This window comes from Halichoerus grypus, chromosome 9 (assembly GCF_964656455.1).
Source record: "Halichoerus grypus chromosome 9, mHalGry1.hap1.1, whole genome shotgun sequence".
NCBI lineage: Eukaryota > Metazoa > Chordata > Mammalia > Carnivora > Phocidae > Halichoerus > Halichoerus grypus.
Genome location: NC_135720.1, coordinates 53,547,900 through 53,564,687, shown reverse-complemented (window position 1 = coordinate 53,564,687; position 16,788 = coordinate 53,547,900). Strand labels below are relative to the sequence as shown.

Here is a 16,788-nt window from a genome sequence, read left to right as displayed (position 1 = left end):
GGGGTGCTGAGTTAAGAAACTCAGCCATCAAGGGGTGCCTGGATGGTTCAGTTAAACGTCTGACTCTTAGTTTCCCCTCAGGTCGTGATCTCAAGGTTGTGGGATCGAGCCCCTCATCGGGTTCTGTGCTCAGTGTGGAGTCTGCTTGGGATTCTCTCTCTCCCTCTGCCCCTCCCCCCACTCTCTCTTTCTCTCTCCCTCTCAAATAAAAATAAATCTTTAAAAATATTACATTCAAGTAATATATCTGAATGTAATATTTTATTACAATATTTTGAATTTATTGAAAATATTTGAACTTACTGAAAAATAAGTTAATACAAAAAAATCTATGATGAATAAAATATCAAAATTTTACATACAGGATCTCTACCATAAGCAGTAACCACTAATTTAACTGTTATAAGCATCACATCTCCACTTTTCTGTATATATCTATGAATATATCCCAAGACAATGCGAATCAGTTTTCCTATTCTTGACTTTCATATAAATGGAATTATATACTGTGTTCTCATTTGTGTCTGGATTCTTATGATCAACTTCTATTTATAAAATTCATCCATTGGTCGTATGCAACTATGTTCGCTCATTTATATTGCTGCAGAGTATTCTATTGTATGAATGCACCACAATTAACTTATTCATTTTACTCTTAATGGGGCCTGGGTCTGTTTCTTGTTGGGGGCTATTACAAGCAATGCTGCTGTGAACATTCTTGTGCACTTGTTCTGAACAATGTTCGTGAGCTTCTGGAGAACAGCAGTTCTCAAAGTGAGGTCTGGGGATCTTTGGGGGTTCCCGAGATCTTCTGGGGATGACTGTAACGTCAAAACTATTTTCATAACAATGCTGAGATATTATTTGCCCATCACTGTCATGCTCTGATGAGTGTACAGTGGAGATCCAGAAGCAACATGATGTGGAAGGATGTCTTGTTCTGCTGGCTAATAGAAGGCGTCCTGACTATTGTTGGGCTTTATGACTCAGCTTTAATTTCTGACCAGATACATGTTGATAGATATAACCTACATAAACAAAAGCTCTTGGGGTCCTTGAGTTTTAGGAGGGTCAAGGGGTTCTGAGGCCAAAATTCTGAGAATTGCTGCTCTAGGGAGTGTCCTGAAGAGAGGAATTGTTTGCTCATAGGACGTACCTATCTTCAAATCTATCAAATAATGCCAGTGTTTTCCAAAGTAGTAGCACCCATTTACACTCCACGCACCAGTGTAGAAGAGTTCCTATCTCTCCATAGCCTCTCTTATATTTGGAATTATCATTCTTTGTAATTATTTTCCAATCTGATGGGTGTGTAAAGATATCTCATTGTGGATTTTCTTTTTCGTTCCCTTGATTACTAATTAGGAATGTATCCCACAGAAATAATTAAGAATATGTGTAGAGATAAGCAATAGATATGCTTTCTGCAGACTGCAGTGCATTGAAAATAACATAAATAACCAACTAGGAATTGTAGTACATTAACAGGATGGAATTCAATGTAACCATTAAAAATATTACTTTTGGAGTGCCTAGGTGGCTCAGTTGTTAAGCGTCTGCCTTCAGCTCAGGTCACGATCCCAGGGTCCTGGGATCGAGCCCCACATTGGGCTCCTTGCTCAGCAGGAAGCCTGCTTCTCCCTCTCCCACTCACACTGCTTGTGTTCCTGTTCTTGCTATCTCTCTCTCTGTCAAATAAATAAATAAAATCTTTAAAAAATATATTTAGAAGTATATTTATTGGCATGAATTCAGTGAAGAACAATATACCAAAAAGCTTATCTCAAACAGTATATAATGCCCTGAAAAAAAGCCAGGAAGACAAAAATAATAATAGTGGTATCTTGGGAAGGAAAAATTAAGGCTACTTTATATTTTCTGCATTGTTCTTGTTTGTATATTCTGACTTTCAAATATGAATATGTATTTCTTTTTATTTTTTTAATTTTTAAGGTTTCTTTTTCCATCCATCTCTTCCCCAGAGACTGTGCTAGGTGTTTTACAAACATTTCAGTTAATCCTCAAAAAATTCAGAGGATGAGTCTTTCAGAAACTGGATTTGGGGAGGAATCATTTGAGAAGGGGACTGAGGCTAAGACAGGCCTTTGCTCTCGTCTGATGATGGTTCACTGAGGACTTAAGGAAAAATTCATTGCCCCCAAACTACTTACCATCCTACTATGCACTGTTGTCTGGCTCTTGCTTGTTGATAGGTGGGTGAGTAAGGGATTTCTGGAAAATATGGTTGATGTGTTCATTTGACAGATATTTGAGTGCCCAAGGGTACCATGCCTTGAGAAAGGGTTAGGGACACAGTGGTAAGCAAAATTACATTCTTGTACTCATGCAGCTTATGTTCCATAAAGAAAGACAGATGACAAAGCATACACATCAGTACAAAGCACAGTTCAAGTAATGATGAGTGCTATGAAGGAAAAGAAAGGAAGATAAAGTTATAGAAAGAGAGGTTCTATTTTACATAGCATGACCCAACAGTGTCCACTCTACCTAGTTGCATATCTTCTTTTATACATTATGATCTGGGGGGGGGGGGGAGCTTAAAAAGAGAAAGGGTAGACTTCTGTTTGTTTTCTTTATTCTGGTCATAACCCATCAAAAGTGAGCCCTCATAAGCAGTGAATGACATGCCAAGTTCTGCAGACACGCTAACTCTTATAGAAACTGCATCTGATATGGCTGTTCTCATCTCCAACTCAGCAACTGAAAATCGTAAAATAATCTTACTATTTACTTAGTTTTTGTAATTTAAACTTGGGCCATGAAACATCAGCAAAATATCAGACCATCAATTATGCCAGCCACCACTGTCTTAGGACAATTTGTGCTTTCCACAGCACGTTCATGTATATCATTTCAGGTGAATTTCTCAGTAATCCTATATGACAGATGAGGAATATTTTGAAAGGATAAATGATTTGATCCCTACATAGTAATATTCCTGAGTTCTTTTCATGAAAGCATTCACTCTGCTTCTTAGTTTGGAATGTATTGCCAGGAAGTCAATAATTCTCACTAGAAATTATGGAAAACAGAAATTTGGGGGAAAATATATATTAATTGGAAAGATAAAAATTGTTCCATTTTGTTTCTAGAAATAACTCCATTATTTCCTGCCGTGCTTTTCAATGTGGTTAAACTAACCTTAAGTCTCAAGGTCACTAGAAGTCTCAGAGACAGCCTAGGGTCCATAGTGCTGTGTTGGAGAGGCTTCATCCTTGATAGAACTGCCACCTCCAGGTTCCTTCTCTCTTCCTGGCCTCCCTCGCCTTACTGTGGACTTGACCACTAGCCGCGCCTGGTCGGGGGAGCCCTCTCCAGGGCTGCTTCCTGCTCTCCTTCCCAATTTATTCCCTATCTCCCTCATCACGTCATTTATATATGGATGACCTAACTGGAAGTTATCCCCTGGGATTTGAGTACTTGGATTCTGAGACCCAGTGATAGTTTTCCTGTGTTTAAAGGACTTATTTTTTTAATTGAGGTAAAATTAGTATATATTGTATAAGTTGCAGGTGTACACTATAATTCGCTATTTGTATACACTGCAAAGTTATTGCCCACTGTAACTCTAGTTACTGCACGTCACTATAGAGTTGTGACCTTTCACTCAGTTAGCTCACCCTCACCCCTTCTCCTCTGGTAACCACCAACCTGTTCTGTATATACAATGGAATATTATGCAGCCATCAAAAGGAATGAGATCTTGCCATTTGCAACGACGTGGGTGGAACTGGAGGGTGTTATGCTGAGCGAAATAAGTCAATCAGAGAAAGATATGTATCATATGACCTCACTGATATGAGGAATTCTTAATCTCAGGAAACAAACTGAGGGTTGTTGGAGTGGGCAGTGGGGTAGGAGGGATGGTGTTCTTATTCTTGATCTTTGACATGAGCAATTGTGCAAGTCATTCTTTTAAATTGCATAAAGAACATGTTTTTTTGGTTCTGGGTCAATAGAACCAATTTGACTACTTCACAGGCATATTTCCATTTTCCAGTCTGGCTAAGCTTCTTCACTCCAGTTAGGAAATAACTAGTTGGTGATTTGAATATGCTAAACGAGATAGACATACAGTCCAGGAAGTAGTAAGAAATACTGTGCTATAAATTTCAAATTCTTCAGTCTCCTCTTAGTTACACATTATGCATAGGGAAAAAAATTCACCAAATTAGGATTAAATATCTCTATATGAAGCAAATACTCCAGCGTGATAGTTATCTTCACCTTTGGGAGAAAAAGAAAAAGATGGTCAAACTCTGTTCAATTTACACGTAGAGAAATATTGTGAGTTACTTGTTACCCATAATCAGGTATGTGGTATCAGTGAGGATCCCAGCACAGGGAACAGAGCACCCGGGGAATTGAGGAAAATAATGAGGGACTATTTACAAACTGTGGGAAAGGTGTTAAGGAAAACAAGAGAAGTGAAAGAAGCTTAAGCTTCCCAGTTCTTTGCTCACCTGGCCTCTTCCAAAATCCTGTCCCTAAATCCATAATCCAGAATTTGGGGTTCTTTTTCTTAAAGAAATCTCTCAAAATTCATCCTGCCTCACAGAACCTGGTTCTACCCCAAGCAAAGGATAGTGAATCACGCCCTGGCAGGCACCAGTTGAGACCCTTCTTTCCCATCCTAAGCCTGAAGGGGAAAGAGGAGGAAGCAGTCACTGGGAACTGGAGAGAAGTATGGCTGCCGAGAAGGCTGACAGACAGAAACCATGGTCAACCCTGCTCACACCCAAACCAGAGCACAATGAGGAGAAGGGGGTGGGTGGAAAACACCTGACCTCACCGCAGTCCCCCCTTTGATTTCCCATCAGTGCCTTCCACTGGCTGAACCAAACCAAAGCCAAAGGGTAAGGGAGTCAGTTTCTATATTCCATCATGGTCAAGGGCTTGGGGCAAAGAGAAGGGTGAGGAAGGATGAGCAAACAAAAATATCCACTATTTACAGAGTTCCCTGATTCTAAAGACAGCATGCCATAATAAGTGAGAGCTTATCTGCTGTTGACTCTATCATGTCCATTTTTGTATTGCAAAGCCTAGGACTACGCATGTCCCACAGGCGTAACCTACTATTTGGATGCAGTCAGACATTCATAAAAGTGGTGTATAAATCATATTCTAGTAAATAAAATCGTATTTTTCATAGATCAATAACCATTGATCTATGATAACCTCAAATGGGAAAAATTACTGAACTTTTAGAAAGCCTGACTTGTGGCTTAGGAACATTACTTAGACTCCTTGGGTTATGGTTTGCTTCTTTAAGGTAAGGAGAAAATTCTGGTACAAAGCAGACTCCCAATAATGGTGAGTGGAATGAATGAATTAAATGATCCCACAATTTAAACACTCTATGATTTTATCTTCCTTTCTGATTGATCAAGTGTCTGTGGCTTTAAATAATTAGGTTTCACTCTGCTTCTGTCAAACAGTGACTGTCCTAAGGTCAAATCTTAACTGGAACTGGGAGTCTACTTTTCAAAAGAAACTCTTTGTTTCTTCATTAAACCCTTTGGAGGAGCAAAAAATACTTTGGAATAATGAACATTTAACTATTTCATGAATGATGGCTTTCATATTCAATAATGCCTCTGTTTCAGGGCACTGTTAAACTTGAAAGTTAGAACAAGCCAGGCTGTCACTTCATTGACCCAGTAATATACCCATGATTTTATACAACAGGGTGTGATCATTGTGTGGCTTGAAGCATGAGAAAAAAACAAACAGGGGCACTTGGGTGTCTCAGTCGATTGAGTGTCCAACTCATGATTTTGGCTCAGGTCATGATCTCAGGGTCTCAAGATCAAGCCCTGAGTTGGGCTCTGTGCTCAGCAGGAGTCTGCTGGAGACTCTCTCTCTCTCTCTGTCCCTCCCCCCACTTGTGTGCACATTCTCTCTCTCTCTCTCTCAAATAAATAAATAAATCTTAAAAAGAAAAGAAAAGAAAAAAGACCAAACATATTGTGGTGGAAAGTAGGGAAGTACATATCACCTTAAGTTGAAGGGACAGAGAAGAGATTAAAAAAAAAATAAAGGGGAACAAGAATGAGCCATAGAAATAGGGTGGGGTGGGCATTGGGAGTGCTGACAAGTACTGGAAACAGTGCAGGGCAAAGTAAGCATCCCTCTTGAGAGACAGGGGAGCCGTGACAGCGGAGAGAGGCTCTGAAGGCCTAATGTAAAGTATTATTGATTGCACCATATGAAGTCGGACCGTAGATCAAAAATGGTTGAATGCAGTAATTTCACATGTCTTTTGGCAAAAGGCCTGCTTGTTACTAAACATGTTATAGTCTGTGGGTCGTTTAGTGCAACCTTAGTCTTCAATCATTATACCAGCCCTGGAAGAAAGCATTATAACAGCACAAATGGAATACCAAGGTCCATAGTTCTGTCTCCAGAATCATCACATTTAGTATACTCTGAGGGAAGGAAACTGTATAACATATAAAAGAAAAATATTTATTTAAAAAGTTAAAATGAAAAGTTTGAGTGCTCAATAGGTCAATGTTTATTTATGTGAATATTTCTTCTTTTATATTTTGTATATTTGTGTGTGTGTGTGTGTGTGCATGTGTGTATTTGGGGTGGGCCATATTTATTACCACAAAAATACTGAAAAGAAAAAAAACACAAAATGGAAAGAGAGAGAGGAGAGTAGGTAATTTGAAATGCCTATTCCAATCTAGGTCTGTACCATCAGGGATCCATCTCTAGACCCTCCCTTAGATGTACCTTCATCTGTCTGGGGTTCTAGGGCTGGGATCATGTATCTGCTGCACGCATACCATGGAAAAACATGATTTTGATTTTCATTCTAAAAGTCTTTAGTATGAACATCCTGGAAGTTGTAAGAAAAGGGTAATATCTCCTCATGAAAGTCTTTCTTGCTTTTTGTGTGTTTCTCTTTCTTGCATCCCAACTCTCTACATGAGAATGTCCCTCCGACTTTGACTGTTTCTCCTTTTTCTCCCCCCTCCCTTCCCCACTCTCCCTCTTTAGTCTTTCATCGTCACATGTTTTGAAAGTATTTCCTGCTTATCGAATGGAATTTGCTAACCTTTGCTTTTACTTTTTAAAATTGAAGGGTGGGGCACCTGGCTGGCTCAGTGGGTGGAGTGTGCAACCCTTGATCTCAGGTCGTGAGTTCAAGCCTCATGGTGGGCATGGAGCCTACTTAAAAAAAAAAAAAAAGTTGAAGGGTTTTTGAAAGTTGAAGTACTTAAATCCCTTTATTTTTTAAGCCACACAACTAAAATGATTTTTTTTAAAAAAAACTATGCATAAAAAAAAGTTCTCCCCAATGCATACACATATACACCTGTTGAGAACCTAAGGTGTTATCAAAGTAATATGCCATCCTATCATTTACAATAATGTGCATTAGACTCATTCCTCATCATGGCTGAACTGAAGGAGCTACTTTAATTAAAGGCATTTTTTTTTTTTTAAGAAATCAAAGTGAGTGCTTAGGGAATCACAAGTGTTGCAAAAAAAGAGTTACTTTTGTACATCAATGAGCCCGCTTTAGTAGGAGGCACATGTGAGTACATGTAAAAAGATCTTGACCTGCTTTCCCGAGTCAGGTTTGGGCTGGTAGCAGCAGGAACCCTGAAGAAATGGAAGTTTGTGTGCAAGGAGCTACACTGCCCTGCAGCATCCTCACATGGGCAGAATAGAGCTGCAGATTCTTGACCACACTAAGTCTTGTGTAAAAAAGATTTCCATTCTGTTTTGGTTTCGGGTAGACCTAATCATGTTTCTACTTATCTCCAAGAGTGTTGGTAACTCCCTTTGGGAAGGGAGAAGGGATGGTACTAATTCCAGTAGCAGCAAATACTTTATGTCCACTGCTAGCTCTAAGTCCCTGTGCTAAGTGTTGGGAATGCAGACAGGACATTTTTCCTGCTCTTAAGGGGCTTATATTCCACTTATATTCCCCAAAAGGTGGGAAACACATGAAGGACTTATTTTTAAACCGTATGTTAATTACATTTTCATATAATATGCTCAACATATTTTTCTTCAACCTCCAAATCTGATTTCAGGTAAAGTACTTCTAAATTTAAAGCAACGACTCCAATAGGCAATCAGGTGGTTGGGGGTGAGCGAGGGGGACCGTGGGGGAGTTAAGCACACTATTTTGCTTATATGTCCAGACATTTTCGTATGTTAGCAATTTGTAGTATATTAACAATTAATCCTGTATTTCCTGGCCTTTTGCTCCCCTCTAGTTGAGAGGATTGTCGAGATCTCTGAAATTACACTAACAGTACAAAGCGACTTTTACTCAGTGGCCGCTGCGGATCGCAGGCGCTGCTGCAGAAGGTCAGGAATCACGACAGCTCTGCAGCCAGTGCTGGGGGGGCCTCCGCTCTCCGCTGGAGTATGGGCTCGCCTCGATGCTTACACGCGCCCCTAACAAGCCACATTTCCTATTAACCAACCAGAGCACTCTAAAACAAGCCCTAGCACACGACCCATGGACCATCTCTGAAGTAGAGCTGTTGTGGACTGCACTCCTCCCCATTGGGCGGGAGTGACCGAGGATTCCAAGTGCAAGTTCTGCACAGTGAGGTAGGCCGGCTGCCTTAAATAAGGCAGGCAGAGAGTACACGGGAAAGAGCTAACTGCAAAGGCGGGGGTCTTGGGTTGCAGGGCTCTGCTGTAGTCTGTGAACACCCAGCCCAAGAACACTCAGTACCCTGACCCAGCAGGGAGGAGAGCCTGGGGAGGAGCCTAGGAGAGCAGGAAGAGGGCTGATTGGCCCTCATGGCCTCTTAGCAAAACACTCCCCTTCTGACAGATTGCGGTGGAGGTTGAGCGAGTAGGTGCTGAGTCCCATCCTACCTTTAGCACTCCAGGTGCAAAGCCTTCTACTTAAGAAGGTCCCTACTCTGTACTTGCAGGCCATTTAGTTTTTCATTGTCCATCTGCCATGCTCATTCTTCCTCCATGAACACTGGAAAGAAAAATCCCTGGCTGAATAGAAATACACGTCCTGTTTTAAGAAGGGGTGTTTCTCAAAGACATGACTGTGAACTTTACTTCGGATGAACTCTGCTCAGAGTGCCTTGCGTAGAGATGTGCTGGAGATGCCCAGGGACCTGTCTCCTGGGGGAAGGCTGCATTCCCCTGTAAATGAGGACCTAGCTCTTAAAATGACCCGAGGCTCCCATTAACTAAGAACTCTGAAATGGGCACCTGAGCCAGATGGATTGTTTCTCACGGGAAAGTTTTATTTTTAAACCAACTTTATTAAGATATAACTTATATATAAAAATTGTACCCATGTTAAGTATACAGTTTGATGAGTTTTGAAAGATATGTACATGTGTGAACTATCACCACAATTAAGATATAGAACATTACCTTTACCCCCCAAGTTCCCTTGTGCCTCTTTCCAGTCACACTGCACCCGTCCACCCCCTCCCTACCCTCAGGCAACCACTGATCTACTTTCTATGATTATATATTAGATTTGCATTGTCTAGAATAGCATATCAATGGAACCATACAGTATGTAACCTTTTGAGTCTGGTTTCTTCCACTTAGCATAACATTTTTAAGATTTATCCGTGTCATTACATGCTTCAGATGTTCGGCCCTTTTTATTGAGTAGTATTCTGTTGTATGGATGTACCAAATTTGTTTCACCATTCACCATTGATGGGCATTTAAGCTGTTTCCGGTTTTTGACAATTATGAATGAAACTGCTGCGAACATTCATGTATAAACAGACAAAGCTCTACAATTCTAAGAAGTTCAATACACAAAACAGCAGCCTGGCAGGTGATAAACTGGCTGCCCTTCTGAGGGCAGGAGGAGTCGAGTAGTTGATGAGGCCGAGTTACACAGAGCAACCAGTTTTGTAAAAAGCAGCTATAACCAAAAATGAAAAAAAAAAAAATGCCTGCACTGAGGCAGATAGGACTGCTGATCAGGCACCTTTCAACCGCATGGGAAAAATGGATTGCAACATGATTGGCTGGACAGAGTAATACAATACACTTAATGGTTTTCCTTTGACACGGGCTAAAATTGAGCCAACAGTCTCAACCCTTTCTGCCTGGGTACTTCTTTAGAATATGTTTGAAGGCCTGTCCACGCAGTGGAGACAAAGTGCTCCATCTCCATGGTTAGAAAGACTACTGGTGGGGTGCCTGGGTGGCTCAGGTCATGATCCCAGAGTCCTGGGATCGAGCCCCTCATCGGGCTCCCTGCTCAGCGGCGAGTCTGCTTCTCCCTCTCCTCCCCACTCGTTCTCTCTCAAATAAATAAAAATTTTTAAAAATCTTAAAAAAAAGAAAGACTACCAGCTGTGGAACCTTGGACAGGGATGAGAAACCTTGGCAAATGGGCATCAGAAGAGTACCTACCTCAAGGGCTGTTAGGATGATTAGATGGGATTCCATGTAAATTTGCAAATGTCTAGCACCTAAGAAGGGCTCAGTAAGCATAAACTATGTTTAAAAATCATGTAATACCTTTGACTTAGAGTAAGAATCCAAATATATTCCTTAGGTAGTTGGAATGTTTATTTTTCTTCTTAAATCACACAGTGAATTCTTCCTATATTATTTATATAACCATTGTAGGATTGAATTAGTAATCAAAATCTGATTAGAGTTTAGAAGCGTATCAGTTCAGTCACAAAAGCTCCCAGTGGCTGCAACAGGGGCCCATCTCCTCATGCAGCAGCTAGCTAGTTCCAAAGCTCCCGCCAGGTGCTTCTCAAACAAAAAGAATCACTCAGGGCTTGTCAGTAAATGTGGTTCATGAGCACTTCCTCAGAGCCGATTCTGGGGGTGTATGGCCTGCATACAACCTCTTCCTCTGGGCTGACTCTGTCTCAGGGGTGCCCTCTGCACCTCCCCGTCCTCTGAAAGGAGTCGCCGTGGTGGAGCTGAAGGAGCACGTGTTGGAAGCTGAGGACTTGGGTTTGATCCTGACTTTATTGTCCTACCCGCCCTTTGTCTCTTTGCGTTGGAGCTAGGCTGTCGCAGAATTACATGATGTTACACTGCCTGCCCGAGCTGTCTCAATAAATGCTTGTTGACCATGTTTATTTCCGTGGTTTATCTTACAGTCTTTCCTATTTCCCACTACTTCCAAAGTCCACTGGCGGCATTTAACTCAAAGGAAATGGAGCTGCTTTGAACAGTGATTCAGAAATCTCTCTGTAAACAGTCAATATTGTAAAAACTGCCCTGAATGTTCGCCGTCCAGGAAAGGTGGGGCTCAAGCAAGCTCCCAGGTTTTAAGTGGAAGAGGTAATTCTTGGGTTCTTGTAGCCACACGTGTGGTCCTGGTTTCAGTGGGTTCGTTACGCTGAGCACGCGGCCTTCCTTTAGGAGCCAAGGCTGGGCTAGCTGCCGAAGCTCCTACCCTTTCCTAGGACCGCCTCCTCCTCTTCCTGCCCGCCCCGCGCCCTCACCTACCCCCTCCCCAGGCAAACCCCGGCCGCCGCAGCGCCCATTGGCAGGTTTGCTTTTATCGATAAGTTCAGAGCGGCCTCCGCGTCCGGCGCCGGCACCAGGTGCCGGCCGTTTGGCTCCAGGCTATGTAGGAGGTGCACGTTTTTCCCCCTCCCCGAATCCGTGCGGAACGACGCGGGCGGCCCAGACCCCTTCCCACGGGTGGGTCGGCTTCCCGGGCTCGCGCCTGAAGCCCTGCGGGGCGGTGAGGGACGGGCCTCCGGCTGAGGTCGGCGTGGGCAGAGCCAGCTGCGCTCCGGTCCCTCGGCGCCCCCCCCCACCCCCGGGCCGGAGGGGCGGGTATGCGAACGTGGTCGCCCTCCACCTTCGCCCTCCTTCCTCCAGGTACTCCCCGTATTTGCACTCCTAGGAGCTCCCCGCGGGGGAAAGGCCTCTCCGGTGAGCTCCAGAGCGGCCGCATCGCTTTGGGGGGGCCAGCGGGCGTTTGAATGCCCGCGTGCTTCTCCCATTGGAGGAGTGCGGGCCGGGCCCGCCGGGAACCACTGGTGTGGCTACCCGCCGACCCAGGTGCTCGAATCCTGGTTTTCTAAAGAGTTTTCATTTGCAGTTGTGTTGCACCCAGGTGGCTTCTTTCTGTTCTAGAGGAGAGTGCTAGAACTTTTTACTCATTTTCCTTTCTTCTTACAAAAAGAAAGGGCGGTGTTTCAAAACAAAAACCCCTCTCCTTTAAGATACTTTATGGGCGCCTGGGTGGCTCAGTCGGTTGAGCGTCTGACTTCGGCCCAGGTCAGGAGCTGCCGTCATGCCAGGGGTCAGCCCAGCGTGGGGGCTCCCTGCTCAGCGGAGAGTCTGCTTGTCCCTCTCCCTCTGCCCCTCTCCCCCCACCCCTCCCCAATCCCGGCTCTTGCCCTCTCTCTCTCTTAAATAAATAAAATCTTTAAGATACTTTAGTGTGTTTATTGCTGCCCTGTAGTCACTCATGGCTGTTTTGAAATTGCATCTTTATTGAGGAAGAAGGAAAAAGCAAAAGCTAGAGAGACCTGGGAATTGTTTATTTTGTATATATGATTATTTGGACCTTCCGAATTCTCCTTTGAAACACAAGAATTATAGTTAAAGGAACTGTTATTCCAAGTAGCACCTAACATAGATGCGGCTTAAGAAAAATTTGAAAATCTGAATTTATTTTGTTGGAATAAATGTAACAAAAACACAACTCTCTAATTTTCAGTTAGACTGGTTTCTTACCATTTGGGCTTGTAGTTCTGCAATGTACTTACTACTAAGGAGGGGGAAAACCAGATTCTCATAGTTTCTCTCTCCCCCAACCCCTTTTGTTTTCCAGTCCAGAGCACAACCACCTGAAGAAAACAAAAGGAAGCCAGTTTTGGGGAAACTTGGCAATCTGTTCACGGCTGGAAGGAGAAGGACCAGCAGAAACGGGTTAGAGAGTCCCACCAGCTCCAGTGCCAAATCAGTGTCTCCCAAAGATGTAACCTCTTCCAAACTCCCGGAAAGAGAGAATAAGAGTAAACCCCAGGGCAGCCAACCAAAGCAGAAAGACACGTGCGAGGAGGGTTCCCCGCAGGAGCAGCCCCGGGAGTCGGAGGAGCACGCCGAGACCCGCGTGCCGGTAGCCCTCCCCGACGCCGAGCTGTCACCTTGCACGAGCAGCCGCGCGGCGGCTGTGCAGCAGCGCCAGGAGAGTGATTCACTCCAATTAGAACCTCTGGAGGCAGAGGGAGAGTCTTTCCCAGGTGCCACCACCGCTGCCAAGCAGCTGCATTCTTCACTTGAGAATTCCTCCAGGCAAGGGAACGCAGAGACGCCGGCCGGCAGTCCGCAGGAGGACACTTCCCCCCGCGCCGGCTGCGAGCGGGAGACAGCTCAGGGTGCGAGGGGTGTGCCGGGGTCGCCCACCGGGGAGCGGCCCGCGGGGGGGCGAGGCGAGGCCGCTGACAGAGCCCCCCGTGTGTGTGCCGGGGCAGGCTCTCTGGAGCCCCAAGACGCGTGCAGCCGGCCCCCCGAGGACGCGTCCGCTCCGCCAGGTGACCCTCGGGCAGAGGGCGAAGGGAATTGTTCCGACTCGGCGCAGGCAGACGGCAAAGCCGGGCCCCGAGGGCTGCAGGGCCTGCCCGGCGAGCGCGCCCACCCCGCCACCGTGTTAACTTTGGACATCTACTTGAGCAAGACTGAGGTGGCACAGGTGGACGAGCCGGGCGCGATTACTCCGGGCGCAGAAGACTGCGGCGATTCTGACGATATGGAGAAGAGGTCGGGCGGCCGCAGGTCGGGCCGGCGGAGAAGGTCGCAGAAATCCACCGACTCCCCCGGGGCGGACACGGCGCTACCCGAGAGAGCGGGCGGCGACGACGCGGTGTTCGACTACGAGGTGGCGCCAGACGCGGCCACGGAGAACGGCTCCGCGGAAAAGAAAGTGAAATCTCCGCGGGCTGCCCCCGACGGGGGCGTTGCCTCCGCTGCGGGCGCGGAGTCCAAGTCCAGCCCCGGTTCCAGGGGCCCGCTCCGCGGGGAGTCCGACCGGGGCAAACAGACGCCGCCGGCCTCGTCCCCCACCAAGAGGAGGGGCAAGAGCCGCGTCCCCGAGGCCGCGCCCACCTCGCCTGCCCACGGCCCTCGGGCTCCCGCCAAGGAGTCCCCCCCAAAGAGGGCGCCAGCGCCCGATCCCACCGCCAAAGGCGCCGCGGGGGACAACGGGGAGGAGGCGGCCCGGGTCGTCCCCCGCGAGCTCACCGTCAAGAGCAGCTCGCTGCTGCCAGAGATCAAGCCCGAGCACAAGAGGGGCCTGTTCCCCAACCACTTCGACAGCCGGGGAGAAGGTAGTCGAAGCAAAGAGCTGGGCAGATCGGCCGGTGGTTCTGACGCGGACGGCTTGAAGCCCAGGCACCATTTCGGTGCGGGCAGGTCGACAGTGACCACTAAAGTGACCCTGTAAGTAGCCGCGGACCGGGGCCTGGTGGAGCTGTGGGTGTCGGCAGACGTTCTGGGTGGTGTTTCTGGGAGGCTCCGGGGTCTTTGCATTTGTGGCAGAACTATCTGTGCGCCGAGTTTTCCCCTCTATGTTGAAACGGAGATAGTGAAGGGCCAGTTAACACAGTTTAAGAAGATGACACTTCGGGAGCCTAGCCGGGTTGTTAATTACTGTTCTGATAGAATGTTTAAGTTGAATGAATGTTCAAGTTGAATGAATGTTCTTGAGGCTCAATGTTTACATCAACAATTGAAAGAAGACCGCTTGGCCTGACGTGAGCTAATCCTTTATTCAAAATGTACACCAGCATTCCTGGATAGGGCATTCTTAAAACACCTATGCAGTGGGGGCACCTGGGTGGCTCAGTCGTTAAGCGTCTGCCTTCGGCTCAGGTCATGATCCCGGGGTCCTGGGATCGAGTCCCACATCGGGCTCCCTGCTCCGTGGGATGCCTGCTTCTCCCTCTCCCACTCCCCCTGCTTGTGTTCCCTCTCTCGCTGTGTCTCTCTCTGTCAAATAAATAAAATCTTTAAAAACAAAACAAAACAAAACAAAACACCTATGCAGTGGATCTGGAAACATGGAGCAAAAACTCTTACGTTCATTATCACCCAGTAGTAGCTTTGACATGTGTGGGTTTAAGAGAATTCATAGAACTTTTTCTGGAATTTAGTGCAACTTAAAATTTCTAATTCCCCTCCTTAGAATGTTCAGGGGGTTGGGGGCACCTGGGTGGCTCAGTCCTTAAGCGTCTGCCTTCGGCTCAGGTCATGATCCCAGGGTCCTGGGATCGAGCCCCGCATCAGGCTCCCTGCTCGGCGGGAAGCCTGCTTCTCCCTCTCCCACTCCCCCTGCTTGTGTTCCCTCTCTCTCTGTCAAATAAATAAATAAAATCTTTAAAAAAAAAAAAAAAAAAGAATGTTCAGGGGGTTAGTGGCATTTTTGCCCCCAGGTTGAAGAGTAATTCTTAGTTATTGAAATGAAGAAAGAATAGTGTTCTTACTGGGGGACTTTGTTAAATCAAAGGACACATTGGAAGGATCAAGCTGAACAACAGACTGACTACCTGCTATTAAGTTCATTGATTTTTTTCCCCCCAAATATTTATTGAGTGCCTTCTGTGCATGGTATTGTGCCAGGAACTATGAGGAAAAAGTCAGACTGTGACTCAGTATATTGCTCTTGCGAAGTTTATGGCCCACTCTGGCACGCAAGATGCAGATAAATACCTATGAGGTGGTGGCTGAGGGAACTGCTGAGTGGGTTATCTGCTGTAAAGTCTGGGGAAGTGCAAAGCAGGAGAAATCACCATGGGCTTTTTGGAGATGGGCTTGTGCCTTGAGGCTAACTGAGGTTTGTATAGGTGGATGGGGTAGGGAGGGTTCGCTATAAAACTCAAGATCCTCTCCCCTTCCCACACTCTCACTTCCCCACCTCCCAGCTAGCGCCTGTGAAAAATGAATATCTAAACTGCGCAAGTTTTTCCCACATTTGCACATTTATTAAAAGAGCTGGTATTTTCACAGCATTTTGATTCTTAAACCGAATGGTTTCATTCTATTTGAATTCTTGAGTAAGTAAGCTTTAGAGTAGGCAGTCTGTTTGGTAAACGCTTGAGGGAGAACCTACTTATGAGTAATGTGTGCTACCTCCCCAGTTGCCAACCTGGAGACCTTTGATAAAGCCAGCTATTTATTCTGTAACGGCTGTGTCAGAGAAGTAACCCGGAGTAAATGATGCCCATTATTTGTAGAAGGCCCAGTGTGACTGAACATTCAGACCTCCTAAGTGTGAGCTTAGAGAAATGTTGCTATGGAGCTGTGTAAGGACGCCTTACCTGCCTTCCAATTGCAGAAGGCCAGTGGAAAAACCAGAAATGTTACAAGGAGTAGGGTAAACAAACCTGGGAAACGTTCTTATAATGAACTCTTCATGTGCTGTTTTCGGTACAAGCACTAAATCAAACGTCTTCTCTGTGCCAATTATTTTCTACCTAAAATTTTCCCTTTGCAAGGCATTTGGCTTGTGTTTTCCACAGGGCCTCACGCTTGGTGAATTAGCAAACTATTGAAATGGGAAATTAATTCCTTCTCGTTTTTTTCTGTTTAATGGATTTTTTCCCCCAGTTTTTTCCTGATTGTATTTCAAGAAGAAATGTTATTCAGATTATTTTTAAAAACGATTTGCGTCTGATGTTTTAGTTAAAATTATTTTATGTTTCCTGAAAAAGGACTATACAGCAAGTTTCTTGATCCTGTTAGAAAAATTACATCTTCAATTCTGTACCAAGTATTGAATGTTGAGATTCTTAACAATGGTTATGTTTAGAA

The 16,788-nt window shown here is 45.2% G+C and overlaps 1 protein-coding gene across 1 annotated transcript in view; it reads left to right on the top strand.

The window, feature by feature from the left end:
* Window positions 1–16,788, top strand: part of CRYBG1 (crystallin beta-gamma domain containing 1) — a 191,667-nt gene that overhangs the window by 131,182 nt on the left and 43,697 nt on the right. Inside the window, exon 3 of the mRNA XM_036109651.2 lies at window positions 12,812–14,418. Coding sequence (XP_035965544.1) covers window positions 12,812–14,418 — 1,607 coding nt within the window. The remainder of the gene's footprint in view (window positions 1–12,811; window positions 14,419–16,788) is intronic.